General features: G+C 38.3%; 1 protein-coding gene across 1 annotated transcript; it reads left to right on the top strand.

Moving 5' to 3' along the window:
* Positions 1-159: 159 nt before the first annotated feature.
* Positions 160-20,082, top strand: oscp1.L (organic solute carrier partner 1 L homeolog; the record flags this gene model as incomplete). Its single annotated transcript, NM_001095812.1, is given in 10 exon segments — positions 160-478; positions 8,548-8,702; positions 8,886-9,053; positions 9,417-9,497; positions 10,244-10,347; positions 11,275-11,403; positions 13,710-13,779; positions 14,785-14,924; positions 15,309-15,372; positions 19,641-20,082. Coding segments are annotated over 10 exon segments (1,140 nt in total). The 3' UTR covers positions 19,758-20,082.
* Positions 20,083-21,604: the final 1,522 nt, after the last annotated feature.

The following is a 21,604-nucleotide window of genomic DNA, read 5'->3' as shown; positions in this document are numbered from 1 at the left end:
ACCAGCTTCGTCTATTCCCCTTTAAGCTCGACGACAGTGTTTGTAAGGTGCCTTGTGATTGGCCAATGCGGACGGTAGCCTAGCAACAGTGCTGCAGCGTCGTCAACGAAAGGGCCTAGGAAGTTCTGATTGGTGGAATCAGGAATCGCGCACTGTGGTGGCGCAGCCTGGGCACCGGGGGATGGGTTGATGCTGCTGTTCTACCTATAGGTGCGACCGAATAACAGATGTGCTACCCACTACGCGGGGCTTTCCCAATATTAGGTTTTCTGCCAGACTGTGTTCCTTTCTATTGCGCCGCCTTCCTCCCTTCATAGGGCCCTCCTGTATCCAGTCCTCAGTCTCTCCTTGTTTGGAATCATCATCATGTCCCTGCGCACATTACCTCTTCTCTTCATCAACCTTGGTGGAGAAATGCTTTATATTCTGGATCAGCGGCTGCGGGCTCAGAATATTCCACCGGACAAAGCAAAAAAGGGTAAGCAACAATTCTGTCATGTAACCCTGCTGCCTGTTACACCATCAATGTGACATGTGAAAGGACAACCTTGCCTTGGCTATAGTACTTTTCCTTTTTCTGGATTTTATAAAGGGTGCAAAGTTTGCCCAGTTGATGCTACCTGCTGATTGGTTGCTACAGGTTCTGATATTGGTTGTTACATGTGCTGATTGGTTGTTGTAAATAGGCGTTGATTGGTTGTTATAGGTGACTAGACCTATAGCAAAACTTTGCACCTTTTATTTAGGTTACCTCCAAAGAACATACCTCCCAACTGTCCCTTTTTCAGAGGGACAGTCCCTCTTTTGACTGCTCAACCTGAGGTCCCTGATTTGTACTGGAAAGTCCCTCTTTTCTCTGCACTGAACAGTCAGAAAAAGAAACAAAGTTTCTAACTTAATTGGCTTTTGGCAGATAGGCCAGTACAGCTAACAGGTGCAACTAAGATACTTTGTAACAATTTTGAGATAAGAAAATAAGAAATATTTTCAAATTTTTATAATGAACATGGTAATTACAGGGTGTGGCCACAAAAATGGGTGTGGTCAAAAAAATTACCGCACTACATGCAGAAAAAATTTTTGTCCCTCTTTTTACTTCCAAAATGTTGGGAGGTATGAAAGAACAGCATTATTATATTCTTTTGTTGCCAACCTATAGCTTTGAACATGCATGCTAACCTTTACCACATGCTAGTAAATCATAGGTATTTTATCAGTGATATAAGCAGGTTTTTATTTGTTGCCATGCTCGTGTGATTTAAAAGAGAAGGAATACCATTTTACAATGGGGGTTCCAGAAGTTAGGCACCTCCAAGTAACTACTTTTTCTTACCTGACAACCAGGGCCAGTGCTCCTATCAGCAAAAATCCACACCGGCCCAAGGTTCTTTTAGTGAGATCCACTTCCTGCTTCTTTGGTTTTCAAATGTACTGGGGCAGGCGCATGCGCAGTACAGCAGAATAGCCAGCTTTTGCGTTAATGTGTGACTTTTCGCTCTTCTGCGCATGCACAGCAGCGAGAAGGCCCCGAGAAGAAGGAAGAGGATCTTTCTATGGTGCTTGCTAGAAGAACCCCCGGGCCGGTGCGGTTTTCTGCTGATAGGAGCACCGGCCCGGGTGTCAGGTAAGTAAAAGTAGTCACTTGGAGGTGCCTAACTTTTGGCACCCCAAGGGTAAAATGGTATTCCTTCTCCTTTAATAAAGCAAGTTATGCTGGACATTGGTTCTAAACAGTGACAGCTGTGCCATGCTGAGAGTTAAGGGAACAGTTCAGTGTAAAAATAAAACTGGATGAATAGGCTGTGCAAAATAAAACTTGTTCTAAATATAGCTATTATGTTAGCCAAAAATGTCATCTATAAAGGCTGAAGTGAACAGATGTCTAACATAACAGCCAGAACACTACTTCCTCCTTTGCATCTCTCTAACCTCTTAGTTAGTCAGTGACTATTGGGGGGGGGGCAGATGGGACATAACCAGTTATGACTGTTCTTTAAACAGCTGCACATGCCTGAACTAAAGCATGGTATATGGGATAGCATTGTTATGTTCAGATTGACTCTTCAAAAATAAAACAATTATATACATTAGCAAGGGTTGGGGTTGGCTGCATTCATGATATTAGAGACTGAAAATTCATCATTATGGGGCTTATATAATTTGTTAAATAATAATGTTTCATTTGTCGAATTGATATGCTGTAAGGACCTGTCCATAAATGCCAGTTTAACTTCTCAACTGCAGGTTTAGATATAGGGGAGTACATGTCTGGACTGAGATTGAGAATAGGCTAATTCCCTGCACATGTGATTTCAATAAAGAATGGAACATCATAGTGCAAGGCATTGTGGGTTAAGTAGTTCCTGCATGCTGTCTGTAAGCTGTGGAGAAGTTGTTACAATTTGTAACATCAGTGTTTAGTTCCTCTCCTGCAAGGATTTCAAATGTTGCAAAAAGAGAAGAACTGTTAACCAGCTGGAGTGCAGCATAGAAAATGGCATTTATTCATACTTTTTGAAGACACAGGTAACTGTGATGGGTATATTAGGGGTTTCTGTGTTATGTGAGCCTCTTTATCAAATTTTGGTTTGGAAGCCAGCGTTCCCCCTTAAAGGAAAACTAAAGCTTAACTAAAGAAGTGGGCTAGAAATGTTGTACATTATGTTTTGGGCTTTTGTACCAGTTCAAAGCAACCACAACCTTTTAGCAGGAAAGATCTGTGCCTCTGAAGATGTCCCAGTAGCACCCCATCTTCTTCACTGCACATGCTCAGTGCTGCTGTCAGTTACTGAGCTTAGGGAACGACTCCAGATATACAGTACTTCATACTGTAGCATATAAATGTGACAATATTACAGGCCAACCTCATTTTCTGCTTGATAATTTGCAACTACCCCAAACCTTAGCTTCTCAACAGCTGCTCAGAGCCCACTGAGCATGTGAGTGTCAAGACACTTTTCAAGATGGTGACCCCTATAACAAATTTGTTATCCTGGATCATTGCTGTTATTGAGAAGCTGAAACTTTAGGCTGGTGCAATAAATTCAGTATATTAAATATGGCATTTTTAGCCATATTAATTTTTAGGGTTTAGTTCTCCTTTAAGAGGAAGTTACTGACATGGCGTAATGATGCTTTAAGGCTGTGCAGGATAATCATGCAGATTGTGGTTGCTATCAAGGTCACCAGAGATCTATAGGCACTGGCAGCTGCAGAGAGTTTAAAATAGTTGCTATTTTGTTTGTTGCACAGTTTTATAATGGGAGTGTCGTCCTTGCATAAATATGCACAAAACAAAGCCCTATTGAAAATAATGGAATACGCATTAAAGCAATTCCAACTGGGCACTTGCGAGCCAACATCCACCACATAACGACAGTATTTGCGTTTTTCAGCAGAATATGCCAATTAATGAACTCTATGGGATCCACAGGTTTGGAAATACACTTCGTTGAAATACGCCTCATATTTTCAATATGGCGAACAAACTCTTGCAAGATGGATTGTGCATATATGTATTTTTGGCGTTGTATGCTCGTGACGTAACTACGTTGCATATTGACGATCAGTACAGTTACAATCACATGTAAATTGCTTTTCCGCTTGGCTTTTGGGGAATGAGCAAAAACAGAATTGCATGTTGGGAAAAGAAAACTACAGGCTGAAAAACGCATATGCATGTGTAGTTTCATTGGCGTAGTTACGCTTGACCGCAATGTAAAAACAATACGTGTGACCTTGCCCTTAAAGGGCACTGATTATCAAAAGAATGTTTCTCCCACTGGAGCCCTTTATGCTGTTTTCTGACTGGCAAAAACATTTTCGCTGCTAGGTATTAGTCATTGTGCGTTTTAGTCATGATGTGAACTTGCAAAACACACACACTTAAGGGATTTGTTTTATTTTCTCGTGAGACAGGCTATGTTTACACACATACAGCAATGATCGCTTCAGGTTAAATGCAGAATACATAAATTAGCTTCTGTCTTCTGTATATAGGTAATCTGGAGGCTTGAGTACATGTAGATGGGGCACTTTGACCACTGATGAGTTGTACCCAGTAGTTGTAATGTTAAGTCCAACTGCTACTTCCGTTACACTTCTACTACACTGCTATAAAGCAGAGTCCAACCAGGTTTATGTAACCCCACGTGTCCTGTCCAAATTAATCTGTTTTATTTACTGGTCCTAAGTATGCAATAAGTACTAATTATCTACATGTTTTCCTTCATGCAAGAATTTTAATTTACCATTTTTTTCTGTTGTACTTATGTGTGTCATTGTCTGCTCCTCTTAGCTGACTGGACAGATCAGGACAGAAAACGAGGTAGGGTGAGCTTGTAAGTAAGACAGATTCTCTGAGTCCCTGCCTGGCATTGCCGCTTCTCTTCTTGCCTTTCTTTTTTTGCTCTCAGACATACAAAGAGTTAAATGGGTTTCTAAGACAACAGTTTTCGTCATCAGCCAATATTACCTCATTACTGTTAGTGAGCACTTTAGGGAAGCCACAGTAGCCATCTTTAAATTAGAACTACTATTCTGTCCTTAACTTTGTAGTATAAACTACATATTTTAACTACTGTTCGCTTTTTAATGGCTTATAAATTTAGTGTTCTTCTTCTTCCCCCTGCTGGTTGGTTCTATTTATATATATATATATAGAACTTTTTTTGCTTATTTTAGTCATTTTGGCTGTGCTGTCGTTATATTGCAAAATTCGACTAAGTAATGCCTATACATCGGTTTAACTAGAATACTAGTGATTCAAGACTTAAAAACTTGAATATAAATGCGGACGCTTGCTTGCTTTGTTTACTTGAGCATAAGTCTTTTAACAAGCAATTATTATAAACTTGCTTTCTCTAGGAGTGTCATACACAAGAGTCTTCAATAGACTGTCAGTACTAGTAGGTAAATACGAGCATTTTGGGGATAGACAGTTGCCAGGAAGGTCGAAATGAATGGTGGGCAGGGAAGGTATCAGAGCAATAATGAACCATCCTGTCAACAAACCATGACAAGGGGACTCCTGAAATGACCCTTCGCCCTAAGCCATCCCATTGAACCTCATTGTTACATATGTTAATGAAACACCAGGAGCCAAAAATGGGGTAAAATGGCCACATCATTTATTCACATTTCATCAAATGAATAGGACCTTGCCAGCCTCACCCCAAGGCAATATTCAAACCCATAGGATAGGAAATCCAAGCAAACTGTCACCTAGCACAAGCAGTAGTAGTGTCTGTATCAATCAACCCACTGTGCAGTCACAGGTAAGAACCTCCTTTGTCCCTCTTCTAAACTTAACTGTGCAGTACTCTGGCAAGGTCCTACCACCACAACGCGCCAAACTGAAGACCCTCAGTCAGGCTCGTCCCCACCATAACTTTATAACTATTGCTTATTAGTTAATAAAACATAGAAAAGAATGGAAAATTAAATATTCACAAACTATACAAAACATTTTCTTTGTATCGAACATACTGTAGCACAGGATGGAATAAAATTGGCTATTAGCCCTATGATATAAATGTTTTTAATTATCATATGTATGGAAAAACATAAATAAATGCATTCCTTTATTGAAATACATTTAAAATAATCTATGACCACCCTTCTTTGTATGTAGCTTAGTTGGACGGGTTAAAGCAAGGTAACCACTAGGTTGCCTGCCATGCCAGACCAAACAGTTCACTGTTAGACAACTGGATGAGCACAAAAACCAAAACAACTAGGCCAGGAGACTTAACCTAGGAAATTGTTGCATTATTTTGTTACAGATTACCATTTACTCTGCCCATGTGGTAAATTATGATGCTTACACAGACTTTCTAAGGCAATTTGATATCTTTTTGGTACCAAATTTACATTTCTTTTAATAATAATGGGGTGCCGGTCAGCTTGCCCACTCTGTAGAGACCCCCCCCAGCGGTACATGTCTGGCTCAGAGGGTAAGGTCAAACAATGACTTTACCATGCTGCTCCCGTACCTGCTTATCCACTCTGTAGAGGCCATCCTCCAGCCATACATGCCCGGCTCAGAGGGTAAGGTCAACCAACCACTTTGCCATGCTACTTCCTTAGCAGCCCATTTACTTAGTAGAGACCTCCTCCAGTAGTACATGCCCAGCCCAACAATTTTACTATGCTGTTTCTGTAGCAGCCCATCCTCTGCGTAGAGACCTCCCTCCAGCTGTACATGACTTACTCATAAGAGCCCAGATCAGAGGGTAAGGTCAACCAACCACTTTATTATGGTCACTGTAGTGACAACTAGCCACAGAAAGAAAATACTCATAACCTTGTCATGACTGGGATGAAGGTTATTAGTTTCTCGCTTGCTAGTAGCCTTACTCCTCGTTTGCCCACCCCAATTAACTCAAGCTTTCCCAGTAAACTATGTACTAAAAAAAAAACCTATCTATGATTCCATAACCAGAGTAGTGGTAACCCTAAGTTCTTTACTGCTAGTCATTTTATAAATTACCAACTATTCATTAGCTGTACGTTAGATGCAGTCTCTAAATGTGTTAACTGTAGGGTTGCCAACTTTTGGCCGGTTGAATCTGGGTAGGGGGCAGGGCTGTGGCACAATTGGGCGGGGTTGTGATGCTGTGGGGCAGCGGGCCATGATGGCAGGGGCAGAGCTATGACACAGCGATTGGCCGATCGCCGCATCAAGTCATAGTAATCCTTCAAAAACCGGGCTGTCTGGACAGGTGACCGCCGTAGTTAACTGCCATACTATGTAACCTTATTCTATCCAGGGTAACGACCCTGTAAACTGTGCTAAATTGATACATTTAGTTGATACATCTCTTATCTTTTTCCCTGCTGGGCAGAATTTCTCTGCTGAGAAATGTATCAACTAAATGTTGCAAAATTGTAACAGTTCAGAATCTGCACCTGAATTACTGAGCTGCCAGACTGAAACACCAGAGATATAGGGACATTAAAATTTACACTTAGATTTTGGAAAAACAGTAAAAAATAAATAATGGGAAGTAATTGAAAAAGTATTTATTTCTGGGGAAAAATCTGAAAACAACTGAACTGAAAAAGTGTTTGGAAGGTGAACAACCCCATTAACCATAAACCAGTGTAATCTGACTACTGGTCATTCGGATTCCTTGTCATGTAGCCCATGTGCTTATAGCTCCAGGACTTTACTTTTCCAGGACTTGTCTGTGTGTGCTAATGCCATGCACACCCATCTGGAGGGGTTGAACTCTATGGACTTTTGTTTTTTTTATTCAAGTTAACTAAGTAAGGAGATGCATTTTTTTGTCTTGCACATAGTGCTTTTTCCTGGAAAAATGAAGGTTGTATTATGTTAATCAAGGGAGAAGCACAGGACTGAAGTTGCGAGTGAAACCAGATAAAAACAATATATCATATGTTATCATAGACTGCAGATAAATGTGTTAACTACATGTAGTTATGCTATGTAATTTTTCTTGTGATATTGGTACTGATAGGTTTGTGCATTATTTCTTAATCTATAAGAGTACAGTACAAATCTGGGGATTGCAAATTAATGCCAGTGAATGTTGCTGCTTACCTTTCTCTTCCCGTGTAATAATAGAGTACAGAATATTTTCTTTTATATATACTTTTTTCGGTATTAACTGTGTGCACTTATCTGGTTATATTTTGTTAAGTAAGGCGCTACTATTGGGTGTGGGTTTAAACAATATGATGGTCAGTTTATCAAGTGGCTGCCCCAGGGAGAACCAACATGAAGGAGAGTTAGGGTATGATTTGGGGCAAATGTATATTATTTATTTATTCCTGTGGCTATGGGCCTTAGACTGTTGTTACTCAGGCGTAAAGAAATTGCACATCATATGGTCAACTGTGAGTGTAACTGTTAATTTTGTAGCAGGTTATCACAAAGAGGAATGTCGTCACTGTCTGACTGTAGATACATACCTTATGGTTCTTTTAAAGTTGGCTAACAAGCATCTTTGGGAACTTATAGGCAGCAAGTAGATCATCACCCAATAATTGATTTATACACAAATTTATAAGCCATATTGTTTATTGTAAGAACATTTATTGGACCTGGTCCACAGATCATTAATAATTGATCAAACGGAAACATTTTTGGGCTTTTAGTCTGACCCTACCCTAAGAATAGCCTTGAGGATGAGAGGTGAGGTACACTACTTCCACTACAGAACAGTTGTTTGGATTCCTGGTATGTAGAAAACCAAGTGGTAGTTACATAAACTGATTTTGGAAGATAATTTAAAGGTAAAATAGTTTTTTTTTTTTTTACCGGTAATTGTTATTACATTTTATTTCACTACCAAATAGTATACGCAGTGTTCTGTTTTTATTTGTTAGTAATCTTTCATAATATTACAGTGAGCTGTTTCCTATGTCTTGCTTAGGCATTGCCAATTGATCTGGATGTCGGGCCACTATGGTCAGAATGCTATGTAATCTAGATCTAGAATTTTAGTCATAAAACAGATTATATGGGTATTTCATGTCACTTTCTCGTCTCATTATTAGCAAAGACTTTAACTTTTTTCACAGTTATGAATGACATCATCACCACTATGTTCAACAAGAAGTTTATGGAGGAGCTTTTTAAACCACAGGAGCTGTATTCTAAGAAAGCCCTGAGGACTGTCTTTGATCGTTTGGCCCATGCTTCTATAATGAGACTGAACCAAGCAAGCATGGATAAGGTATCTTACAGCATGGAGCTGGGGCATTGCAATAAGTGTCCTCTCCTAGCTGAGAGACACTTGAATGTTTAAAGAGTTTTAAATTGATTGTAACTGATTGAAACTTGTAACTGCAACAAAATAATTTTCTGTCTTCTCCTTTGTTTTGCTATCCTTTCCTTTGATTTGCATTGATTAATGTAGCTGTATGACCTAATGACAATGGCCTTCAAGTACCAGGTTCTGTTATGCCCTCGCCCCAAGGACATCCTGTTGGTCACTTTTAACCATATGGATGCTATCAAGGACTTCATCCGAGACTCACCAAGCATCCTTAACCAAGTTGATGAAACATTCCGACAGCTTATTGATGTAAGATCATATTTACTAATATTTAGAAAAAAATGCAGGTTAGCCTTTACTGTAGTTGAATATTTGACATCCCTCTGACCTTTAATATTTTAATTATTTTAATTATAACTGAATTAAACAATACAAATAATTCCAGCTTGTTTTGATCATGCTGATCCATGTGCAGCCCGCGAATGCAGCGGGCAGCACAGCCAGGTTTAAACATCCACTGCAGTCTAGTGAATTTTTTGTAACAGTCACAGTTCCCATTCAAATATTTATGCAAACAGCAATCCCTAAAACAAATAAAAACTGGAACTACTGTACAAAAATTTAAATGCACTATTTAGTCTCAAACTAACCAGAATGTCATTTCTATTTCAGATGTACAATTGTCTGCCATCTGGAGAGTTCCAGCTTATTAGGCAAACTCTTCTTATCTTCTTCCAAGATATGCATATAAGGGTATGTCTGAAAACCAATGCCCTCTAATGTTTATGTTGACCTTATTGTTAAAAATAAATTGTTTCTTTACATGCACTATAAAATAGTTGTTCTGTGGATTGCTTTGGGATTTTATGAGACATGCATAGCACCTGTTGGATGTAGTGCTCATTAATATATAAGAGTGAGAGAACTTATAATCATACATGTTATGAAGATAAAGTGCATAATACACTCCATCTGTTACTTTCTCACAGCTTGGTGCTTAGGTGTAATATTTGACCTTTTATTGCCACCGTCCTCATTTTTTCATACAAGTTTAAATGCTGTACTATGATCATCATATGTGCTATAATAGATAGTGAAGTTGAATGGATCATGGCTTTTCCATATGCAACCAAGATGGCAAGCATTTTGAATTCCACTTTAAAGAGTTGTAGGACAGAGAAACTTCAAGTCAGTGGAGGGGGGGCAATTTGTTACCTTAATTGCTAATAAAGCACTCTAGCTGGGGGTACTTTTGAGGTCAGACTTGGAGGATGCACAGAACAGAACTTATTATTTATGTATTGCATATGGACCAAGTAAGAACTTACACAGAGGACACCTACCCCTAGTGATCTGAAATTTCAGTAGCCCACCACAACAAAGCCCACATCTTAGCAAGAGTTTGGATTTATTTCAGCTTCAGCCAAACCCTGAGCAGATTTATTCATGATTTTTTATTCATGATTTTTATTCTTGACAGTTTGTTTTTTCCCTTGCAGGTTTCTATATTCTTAAAGGACAAAGTTCAGAATTCTAATGGACGTTTTGTACTTCCCACATCTGGTCCTGTTCCTTGGGGAACTGAAGAGCCTGGTTTGATTAGGTCAGTATTTGTTGAAGCCTATTTGGGCTCTTGTAGATAGATTTTAATAGTTAAGTTATTAATAGTCATATTTAGTGTAGGGTGTTAGTTTTGTCTTTTTAGCACTGGTTTAGTTACATTCTTATTACACAATTAATCTATCCTCAGGCCCGGATTTGTGACAAGGCCACAAAGGCCCGGGCCTAGCATGCCGCCCAGCCGCATTCTAAGAAGTGATAATGACCAGTGCTCTGGCGCTACGAACCTGCTGCACAAAGTCGGGGGGCGCTAGAACCATGTGGTGCGAAGGAGGTGGGCCCTAGGACCCTGCGGTGCGAAGGTGGTGGGCGATACGACCCTACGGCCTTGGGGTGCTCAAGGCAGATATTCAGGCCTGTCTATCCTCTAGAACAGGGGTCCCCAACCTTTTTTAACCGTGAGCCACATTGAAATGTAAAAATAGTTGGGGAGCAACACAAGCATGAAAAAGTCCCTTGGTGTGCCAAATAAGAGCTGTGATTGGCTAGTTGGTAGCCCCTATATGGACTGGTAGCCAACAGGAGGCTCTACTTGGCACTATACTTAGTTTTTATGCAATTAAAACTTGCTTCCAAGCCTGGAATTCAAAAATAAGCACCTGCTTTGAGGACACTGAGAGCAATATCCAAGGGGTTGGAGAGCAACCTGTTGCTCATGAGCTACTGGTTGGGGATCACTTCTCTAGAAAAATGCTTTGTCCACTATATTTAAAAAGGATTATTCTAACCTACAAGACATTGATGCAAGACCTAGCAAAGCTAGGGACCATAAAAAATATATTGACCCAATCTGCAGTTAGACAGTTCTCTTGAATTCATGAGCATTTGGTATAGATACAATGATGTTATACAACAATGTCATGCATGCATGTATTACAAATCTAATTAACATACGACAATTTTTGTTTAGAATGTATAATTACAAAGGTGAAGAAGTTAAAAGAGTGCAATTTCAGAATGGTGGAAGTTATATAAGTCCTCTTCGGGAAGGATCCTATGATCTATTTGGAGACAGAGTTCTCAAGCTAGGAACCAACATGTGAGTGATTAGTCTGCAATATACTTACTTGGCAAATTATGTCATTTACAAAAGACTTGGTTTGCAAACAAAAGCATTAAACACACATTCAGCTAACTGTTGATTATTATGGCGTGTATAAAATAAGAGCAAAACTGTGTTTTTGGGGCATGTTTACTGTGCATATATTAAGTAAATATGGGCTAAAAATAAGGGGATAGTGAGCTCTGTTCTTTATTATTAACATCCTTATTCTTTCTCACAATTTATGTCCCCTGCTGCAGGGGGCAGATTTATCAAGGGTCAAAGTGAATTCGAGGGAATTTTCGAAGTAAAAAAATTCGAAATTCTAAGTAATTTTTTGGATACTTCGACCATCGAATAGGCTACTACCACTTCGACTTTGTATTCGATTCGAAGCAAAATCGTGAATATTTGACCATTCGATAATCGAAGTACTGTCTCTTTAAAAAAACTTCGACTTCAATACTTCGCCAACTTAAACCTGCCGAAGTGCTATTTTAGCCTATGGGGACATTCTATAGCATTTTTCACGTTTTTTGAAGTCAAAGTAAAATTGTACGATAAAATCGTTCGATTGGAACAATTTTACTTTGACCGCAAATGGGCTAATTTGATGTAAAAAAGCTTCGACTTCGACATTCGAAGTCGAAGTAAAGCCATTCGATGGTCGAATTTCGAAGTATTTACCACTTCGAAATTCGACCCTTGATAAATGTGCCCCCAGATGTCACTGAGACAAACTTATTATTTTTACTACAACACCCTGTATATGAACTTCCCGTGGCTCCTTAAAGGAATTGTTCAATGTAAAAATAAAAACTGGGTAAATAAATAGGCTGTGCAAAATAAAAAAAATTCTAATATAGTTAGTTAGCCAAAAATGTAATGTATAAAGGCTGGAGTGATTTGATATATAACATGTCAGTCAGAACACTACTTTTCAGCTGTCTTGGTTTACACTGACTGGTTACCAGGCAGTAACCAATCAGAGACTTGAAGGGGGACCACATGGGTCATATCTGTTGCTTTTGAATATGAGCTGAATGCTAAGGATCAATTACAAACTCACTGAACAGAAATGTACCATGTGGCCCCCTTTCAAGTCGCTGACTAACTCAGAGTTATAGAGCTGAAAAGCAGGAAGTTGGATTCTGGCTGTTTTATTAGACATCTGTTCACTCCAGCCTTTATATATTACATTTTTGGCTAACTAACTATATTAGAAACATTTTTTATTTTGCACAGCCTATCTATTTACACAGTTTTTATTTTCACACTGAACTATTCCTTTAATACTTAATGTCATTTAAAATAATATTACTTACATTCAGTGCATTCCACAATCATGTGTATCTGTATTTATCTGCTCTTGTTTTTCCTTTCATTGCTGCTCTCTTAAACACTCCTCCAGGTGTTGTTTAGAGCAGCACTTAATCCCTGGAACTCCATTTCTTATTACTTAAAGATAAAATTGTACCCCCCCCACACACACACACACACTCTTTTTGACATGGGCTCGTTCATATAGAAAAGGTGCCGACCGAATCCTTCTGCCCGGGGCAGGGAGGGAAATAGTGTGACTTTTTATCTCAAAACAAGAAAGTAAAAAGGTTTTCCCCTTCCCACCCCTAATTTGCATATGCAAATTAGGATTTGGTTCAGTATTTGGTCGAATTTTCCTCGAAGGATTTGGGGGTTTGGCCGAATCCAAAATAGTGGATTCTTTGCATCCCTACACACTTCACATCACTTCACAATAGAACTAGGTGATGGAGTAGTACTCTGTGAGTCTAAGGGGGATAGGCAACTATTCCCTGTAGCACAGACAGACTATTATGGTTTCCTTTTTATTTGTGGAATCATGCATGTCTTTGTAAAAAAAAAAAAAACATATAAAAAAAACAGGTATATATTTACTTTTAGTAGTTTATTTTTTACGTAAACCCATCTGATGGTTGATGGGTAGTGGTGAGATCATGGGTGCCTGTTATCACCCATTATATGAATGGCTATGATCCAGGCATACATGCCATTACCAAGCACCTTGAACACCTTATTCCATGTTTCACTATATTTGTGCCTTTACATGGAAGATAAACTTTCCACACTTAACAAATAAAGGCTCATTTTAGAACTCGCAGCATGAAACATGCAAAAAAGACCACATAGTGCCATTTCTTTGCATGCTGTGCCTGAGCAAATAGAGCAGGGTCCATTTCAGAGTGACCACTAGAGTTTTGTTAAAGGTCAGTAAACCTTTAGTTAAGTTTTTAAAATTACAAATATTGGTTTTATACCCACAGGTATAGTGTTAGTCGCTCTGTGGAGACCCACATGTCTGGAACATTGAAAAGTTCAGCATCACATACAAAGGTTAGTCAAAATAACTAACTAATAATTTTTGAAGGTAAAATACATTGCATCTGTGTGTTAAGCATGGATTTCTCCTACTACCATTTTATTGGCATAATGACTCAGGTGCAGACATTTTAACTTGGGAAGTCTGAAGGAATTGATTTTTTTTCAAACTTTGTAAAAAAAAATTCTTGACAATCAGAAAAAAGTTTAATTTATCGAAACCTTTATCAAAGCAAATCAATGTCAGTTTGGAAAATTTACCTCTTTAAACAATTATTTTCTCAAGTTAATCAATCGGTGGTAAATCTGAAAATGATTAGTTCATAGCTCATGGAAAGTAACAAGGGTTGATAGTTCAGACCCAGGATCCAAATATCTGAACAAAATGCAAAACAAATTAAAGTATATTTTGTGTTATGTTCGTTTGAATAATGATAAAAGGGCTTATTATTACAGGTGCACATACATGAGTATTAAAAGGCCAAATCTTGCTAGACATAAAGGTGTTTAGCCTCATCTGATTAAATGTTTTGTTGATTTTCCAAGGAAAAATTATTACTATGGTAATTTAACCAGGGGTATCTGAACACGAACACAAAAAATTCTGTGCATTATGCATTAGTACAAACAAAATAATACTTACTTTGAACTTGTTGTTGAACTTGATGTTCCAGGATATCCCTTTTTCTTATTTGTTGATAATCCAGTTGGATATCAATTCTATCTACAAAGTTGTATTTTGATATTTTAACATTTATCGACAATTTCTTCCTGTCTTATGCACTGGTGTAACTACAATACAACAGACCATGTGCGACCGTGAGGGGGCCCATATGGTCACGGGAGCTACTGTGTGATTCCACCTTTCCTATCCCTATTTCATCCACTACAAGTAAAGGCCAGTGAAATGAGGGCCAAGATATATATGTTTTGGGGTGGGAGGGCAGCAAAGTAACGTTTTCCCAAAGGCCTTGTGTTTGGAACCTTCTTTTATTCAGACTAAATATTTTATTTTTGCAGGAAAATGTTGCACCAAATCCATTGGCAAAGGAAGAATTGAATCTTTTAGCACAACTAATGGGTGGTTTGGAACTGAAAAAACCATCTGGTAGTGATCACAGCTTTCGACTGAATTTGTTTAATGATGATGAAGAAGAAGAGTGAGTGACTGCTCTTTTCTGCTTTTTTTAGTCATTTTGTCAGTTGCATTGGCACACACATATTTTTTTCTATGTTACTTAAAGGACAATGGAAGTAAAAAAAACAAATATACCTGTAGTCACGTTATATCCTTACCCAAAGCAAGCAGCTCTACAATGTTACCGATAGAGAAATATATGCATACTTGTGAAACAGTGACTTGTAAAGAAATGCCCCATTTGCTTTGGAAAAAATATAATCCACGGTGAATGCAATGTTTTGCTAAGTCGTTCGTTTACAGGCGTAAACCCATTAAAAATTTGCAACAATATTTAATCTATTACCGGTACAAACATTTTAACTGTTAAATACTTTCTGATTTTATTTATTTTGTTTTCTTAAAGGCATGCAGCACTTGTGCGACCAGAAGAGCTCTCCTACAAAGTCATCAGCATTCAGGCAAATGAAGTAAGTGGCCCAGTTTGAGTAAATTATATTGCAATTCACGCCATCTGTTAAAAGACTGAATTAAAAGATCCCACCAAAAACGAATAAACATAATTCAATACAGTGGATATTATCAGTTGCAGAAATACTTTTATAACAGGAGGGCTAGTGACACACATGGCATTTCTCAGCCAAACACATTTTGCTTGGCTGAAAAGCACCACAGACAGTTTCATGTGAATGTTGCTCATTTTGATGCTTTTCCTTTGCCACATATATATCAGGCTGAAAAATGTGCCAGAGCCTTCAAATTTAACAAAAAGGAAACAGACAGGCTTGCATAAAGAAATGCTACATCAGTACCCATGGCAAGTGGGCTTAACTTTCTGATGCCTAACTCTAATTATGCTCCTAAAACAGAAGTCCTATGTCTTATTTTGTCAAACTGTAATATTTCTTAGAAACAGAATTCTTCACAGACTTGCAGCTGATTTATACCTGTATTTATAAAAGAGTAGCAGGTAAAACACCTGCCAAGACCGGGGCTGGTGGCCCACCCCCTTAAAAGGCATGTAAAATTGTAAAAAATTAAATCACATTTTTACTTTCTTTAATGAAAAATAAACCTATCTCCAATATGCTTTAATTAAAAAATGTATACCGTTTTTATAAGAAACCTGACTGTATGCAGTGAAATTCTCCCTTCATTTACTGCTGTGGATAGGAATTGTCAGACGGTCCCTAACTTCTCTGCAGGGAAACAAACATACTTATGAACAGCAGGGGAGCCCCCGCCTTACTTCCCAGCCATGCAGAACTCAAGTAGCTTTGTTTGTTTCCCTGTAGAGCAATTGGCGACTGTGTAGAGATTTGTATTGCATTTTATTTTTGCCTTTACATCCCCTTTACTGTAGAAGCATTTGCGGTAAATCCTTCGAAGTCGAAGGATTTTACTTCAAGGGTTGAATATCGAGGGTTAATTAACCCTCGATATTCAACCAATAGTAAATGTACCCCTAAATGTCCAGTTGCCTTTGACTTAATTCTACTACACACTTAAATTAAAGTTAAATTGGGTTTAAAAAAAGACAAAGTCCATCAAGTTTAACCCCTAATTTTGAATACATTTCCCCAGTCAAGAAAAAAGAAGCTTTGGTATTTAGCTGTTACTGAACTCTTAGCTCCCTTTGCTATCTTGCTGTCTGTGGGTAACAGGATTCAAATGCTAGAGAATCATTGTCCATTCTCCAAATAAAGCATGATATGAACTAATTTTAACAGTCAGTGATAGGTGCCTGTTTTTGCACTTATTTCCAGTGTTGTTATTCCACAGGTAACTTTTTTCCCATGCTCCATCAATATATTAGTATCTATCATTAGACCATGCTGTATAAGGCTGCATCTCCATTATTGCTAGAATATGGGGCTCATTATGTTTTCTGAATCGTTGGTGTCCTTTAAGCGCTGGGGTTATTACAACCACACCACTGCTTTTTACTGCAAAAGATAGCAAGGAATTTAAGGAATGGAACTAGAGGCCCATCTTTAAAGATGTTGGATGGTGATGTGTTGTTTTATTGTCTAATCTATTAAGAATTTATATTTAGAATTGTGTAGAAAATCCTTCCAGCTGTTATTCCATGACGACCCCTTGCCTCCATTATTGCTTTTGCTAAGCATTAAAAAAAAACATGGCAAATCAGGGGGAATGGTAGATATCTGACAGGAATGTTTTTAGGATTGTGTTTAGTGAGATGTTTCTATTTCCCCTTCAAAGCCAAGTTGTATTAGCACCTTCTTTGGGATGAGTTAATTAAACTAACTGTATATCTTCTCTGCATCCAGAGAAATCTCCTTGTGCTATCAATTGCTGCGGGATATGGGAGGTAACAACTAGTGCTATTGCCAATTGTTTTGCAGAGATTTTAATGTCTGTCTTTAATAAGAAGATTAAGTAAATTATGAACAATAATATGCATTTTTTCCAATAAAAATCCAGATCTCTCTTTATCTCCTTCCCTAATTGCAACTGCACTACATTGCTGCTTCAAATAGTGCTGAAACTGATTTGTAGTGATTCAAAAAACTAAGTTAATGGGTCCATTCAATAACCTGGGCATAAAGATGGCTACCCCACCCATTTATAAAATTGTAATAAAGTTACCACTGAATGAGCACTTTACTAATCTTTGCGAGAAAAAGCAGACAATGCCTGTGAATATCCATGGCATAAAGTGGCAGCAAAGCATAGCCATAGCACGATTTAGAAGATATTCCTAACAGATGGAGAAGATACCCTCTCTGCAGCGACCTCTAAAGCACAAAGAGAGATTAGATGAGTGTCTTGGACTGCTGGAAGCCCCAGCAGACAAGCAGGATAAATGTCTCCAAATGGAATAAAACAAAAAAGAGACCCAAGGAGGAGACTACAATGATCACAAAAGGGAACAGTATCCACAAGTGATGGTCTTGTTAGAAACAATACAGAAGCGGGTTCTTTACACACAGTAATAAACCAACCAAAGCTGCATGTCTGACACTGACAAAGGAACAGCTGGACAAAGAACTGAATGAATACATGTCCAAAGCAAAGGGTGATCAGGATGGGAGCCTTAATAAGCAACCTTTAGGCCCATCATAAACTGGTCAACCCAGATGATGATGATTTAAAAAAGATTTGATTAGATGATGCAAAATAAAAATGTGTTTCAATGTACTTTTTTTATGTTTAAAGCTATCTAACCTTAAACTATTTAGTGTTTATGTCTATTCAGTCAGTATAGGAGACAATCATTTGTACACTGTTGTTTTTTTATTAAAGATTAAATGAAAAGGTTTATATGTAAACTTCCCAGTCAGGGAAGGCACCTATAATCCTACATATCCTGCAAAGCTACACATAAAACATACTTTGCTGCATCATTTTGAAAACCTGGGTGCTACATGTGAGCAGCATGGTGGTGTATTGGGTGCACTGGTGTCAACATAGACGGAAATTACATATTTTATTCCACCTAACAGAAATGACAATACTAACAGCAATGATTATTCTAGAGATTTGTATACATAAAAATTAGGTCTGTAAAATACAGGAGTACAGCAGCTTACATTACTGAGAATGGTGGGGGTTTCGGTTTGATTCTGATTAGTGCACATTATGTACAGAGGTTGCATATATTTTGTGTTTAATAATATTCCAGAAAGATAACACATTTTAATGTAACTTTAAAGGGATACTGTCATGGGAATTTTTTTTTTTCGAAATTAATCCGTTAATAGTGCTGCTCCAGCAGAATTCTGCACTGAAATCCATTTCTCAAAAGAGCAAACAGATTTTTTTTATATTCAATTTTGAAATCTGACATGGAGCTAGACATATTGTCAATTTCCCAGCTGCTCCAAGACATGTGACTTGTGCTCTGATAAACTTCAATCACTCTTTACTGCTGTACTGCAAGTTAGAGTGATATCACCCCCTCCCTTTTCCCCCCAGCAGCCAAACAAAACAACAATGAGAAGGTAACCAAATAGCAGCTCCCTAACACAAGATAACAGCTGCCTGGTAGATCTAAGAACAACACTCAATAGTAAAAACCCATGTCCCACTGAGACACATTCAGTTACATTGAGAAGAAAAAAACAGCAGCCTGCCAGAAAGCATTTCTCTCCTAAAGTGCAGGCACAAGTCACATGACTGGGGGCAGCTGGGAAATTGACAAAATGTCTAGCCCCATGTCAGATTTCAAAATTGAATATACAAAAATCTGTTTGCTCTTTTGAGAAATGGATTTCAGTGCAGAATTCTGCTGGAGTAGCACTATTAACTGATGCTTTTTGAAACCGATGACAAGATCCCTTTAATATATATGTTTAGAAAGCAGTTCAGTTCACTTACCTTCCTAGTAGCTGCATGGTCTAAAGCTGAATAAACATAAACAAATACACATATGTAAACATATATGTTTACAGTATATGTTTACTTGGTGTGCAAAATGTTGCACTACATAGGGGACGATTTAACATAAATTGAGTTGGAGCTTTTTTCTCGATTCAAGAAAAACATGGACACAAAAAAAAGTGTTTTATGGTACCTCGAATAGTGAGAATTTATTAAAGGAAAACAACAAATGAATATAATAGTGTGATTCCTGCTGGCACACACCTTTTTTTTTAGCAAAATAATGTGCACATGAATATATTGTCACAGTTTTTTTCTTAAATAAGATAGCATTCGAGAAATAGGTTTTGACAGCTTTTTTTCCTAATGGTTTTTGGTTTACTTTTTGCAGGATCAAGATCGAAATAAAGAACTTTCTCGGATAATGGGGGAGTTCCAGTCAGTTGAATCATGTGTTCAAAGTACCAGTAAGGGAGATGATCTGTTAGCCCTGATGGATGGTCTATGAGAATACAATGACATAAAATCTGTGTATGATGTTTGTACAGGCTAAATTCTCAAAGCATCTTCTGTTTTCTCAGAGGGAAACTTCCAGAGTGTATGTCAATGGAAACCAGGTTGTAGTTAGGTTATCTTCAGATATTGTGATCATTTCTATCTTCAGCCTTTTGGGCTCCAAAGTGTAAATCCTTTATGACAAAATGTCATATCTAGAAAATGTGACTATACATGCAGGGGCATGTGCACAGTTTAATATCCATGTGTGTGCAAAACATTTATGAAGGCAGTTATTAAACGTTATTTGTGTAATAAAAGAGTATTGTATCAACCTATTTCTAATTGATGCATGAAAATTTATTTTCTAAGGCTGGTCTGATGCCCAATCTTGTGTGCTCATTGTCTTGGATGGCATTGGCTCGTCATTGTGCTCACAGGGTGTACCACCCTCATTATATCTAAAAACAATATGTACCACTTACCCATACTCTAGAGCAGGGGTCCCCAACCTTTTTTCAACCGTGAGCAACATTCAGATGTAAAAAGAGTTGGGGAGCAACACAAGCATGAAAAATGTTCCTAGGTGGTGCCATATAAGGGGTGTGATTGACTATTGGTAGCCCCTATGTGACCACCTACAGAAGCCTCTGTTTGGCAGTACACCTGTTTTTTATGCAACTAAAACTTGCCTCCAAGCCTGGAATTCAAAAATAATCACCTGCTTTGAGGCCACTGGGAGCAACATCCAAGGGGTTGGGGAGCAACATGTTGCTCACGAGCTACTGGTTGGGGAACACTGCTCTAGAGGTGTACTATCATGCCTATACCAAATATTGTTAGAAGCATATTCCCCACAAATTTTACCATATGCCCAGGCCTGGTAAGGAGACCTGGTAGATCCCTGGACGAGCAAGAATGGTTGAAAATATGGGACTCGGTAGCTCATGTTTCAATCAACACCTCCTACTCGAGGCAGAATATAAGGTTCTATTACGGTGGTACCTAGTACCAGCCAGGTTACACAAAATAAACAGCTACTACAATCCTCAATGCTTCAGAGGATGTGTAGATGAGTGCACGGTTTATAACATATGGCGGCAATGTCCCAAAGTACAAAGGTTTTGGACCAGGGTCTATGAAATATTCTTAGTCACTGGCATTAACTTATGCAAATCACCAAGCCAAGCCCTACTGGGGAGCAATATCCCAAATACAAACAAACATACCAGGGCCCTTATCATGTATATCTTTACAGCAGCTAAATCGAACATCGCTAGGTCGTGGAAATCTTCACTACTATGTATACAGCTACTTAAAAAGAAGCTAAATTGGATCCTAGTCAATGAAAAACTAACAAGCATCTTAAAAGATAAGCAAACCATATTTCAAAAAAAATATTGGGACCCATGAATACAATTCATTACACCCTCAGGTATAACCCGTGCCCTCCTCTCCAACTAAATAAATGGATATGGGAAATAGCCCAGTGGGCAAACAGGAGCCAAGCAGGATTATTATCCTAGATCCCCACTCAATATAGTATACAGAATAGGTAATATTCTATTGACACTCTCCCCAATGGAGACAATCATAAATGTGAATGCAAAAAAAGGGCTTTCACTCCGGAGAAGAGTTAAGGGAGGCACCACATCGAATTGTCTGATGGTTCTGATTTTCATGATTATTAAGTTGTAAAGTGTTTATTTGCAAATTTTGTCTTCTCTTCCGGGGTTCTTAGTTATGAACGACCCCAGGATTTTAGTACTGGAAGCAACCCCAGTGACCCGTCTCCTAATTACACCACCCCGATCTCCCCTTAAAAAACGAGACACGGGACACTGTAATTGCCAGAAATTA

Source organism: Xenopus laevis, chromosome 2L (assembly GCF_017654675.1).
Source record: "Xenopus laevis strain J_2021 chromosome 2L, Xenopus_laevis_v10.1, whole genome shotgun sequence".
In the NCBI taxonomy this organism is placed as follows: domain Eukaryota; kingdom Metazoa; phylum Chordata; class Amphibia; order Anura; family Pipidae; genus Xenopus; species Xenopus laevis.
The sequence above is the reverse complement of the archived record's forward strand: the minus strand, read 5'-3'. Positions and strand labels throughout refer to the sequence as shown.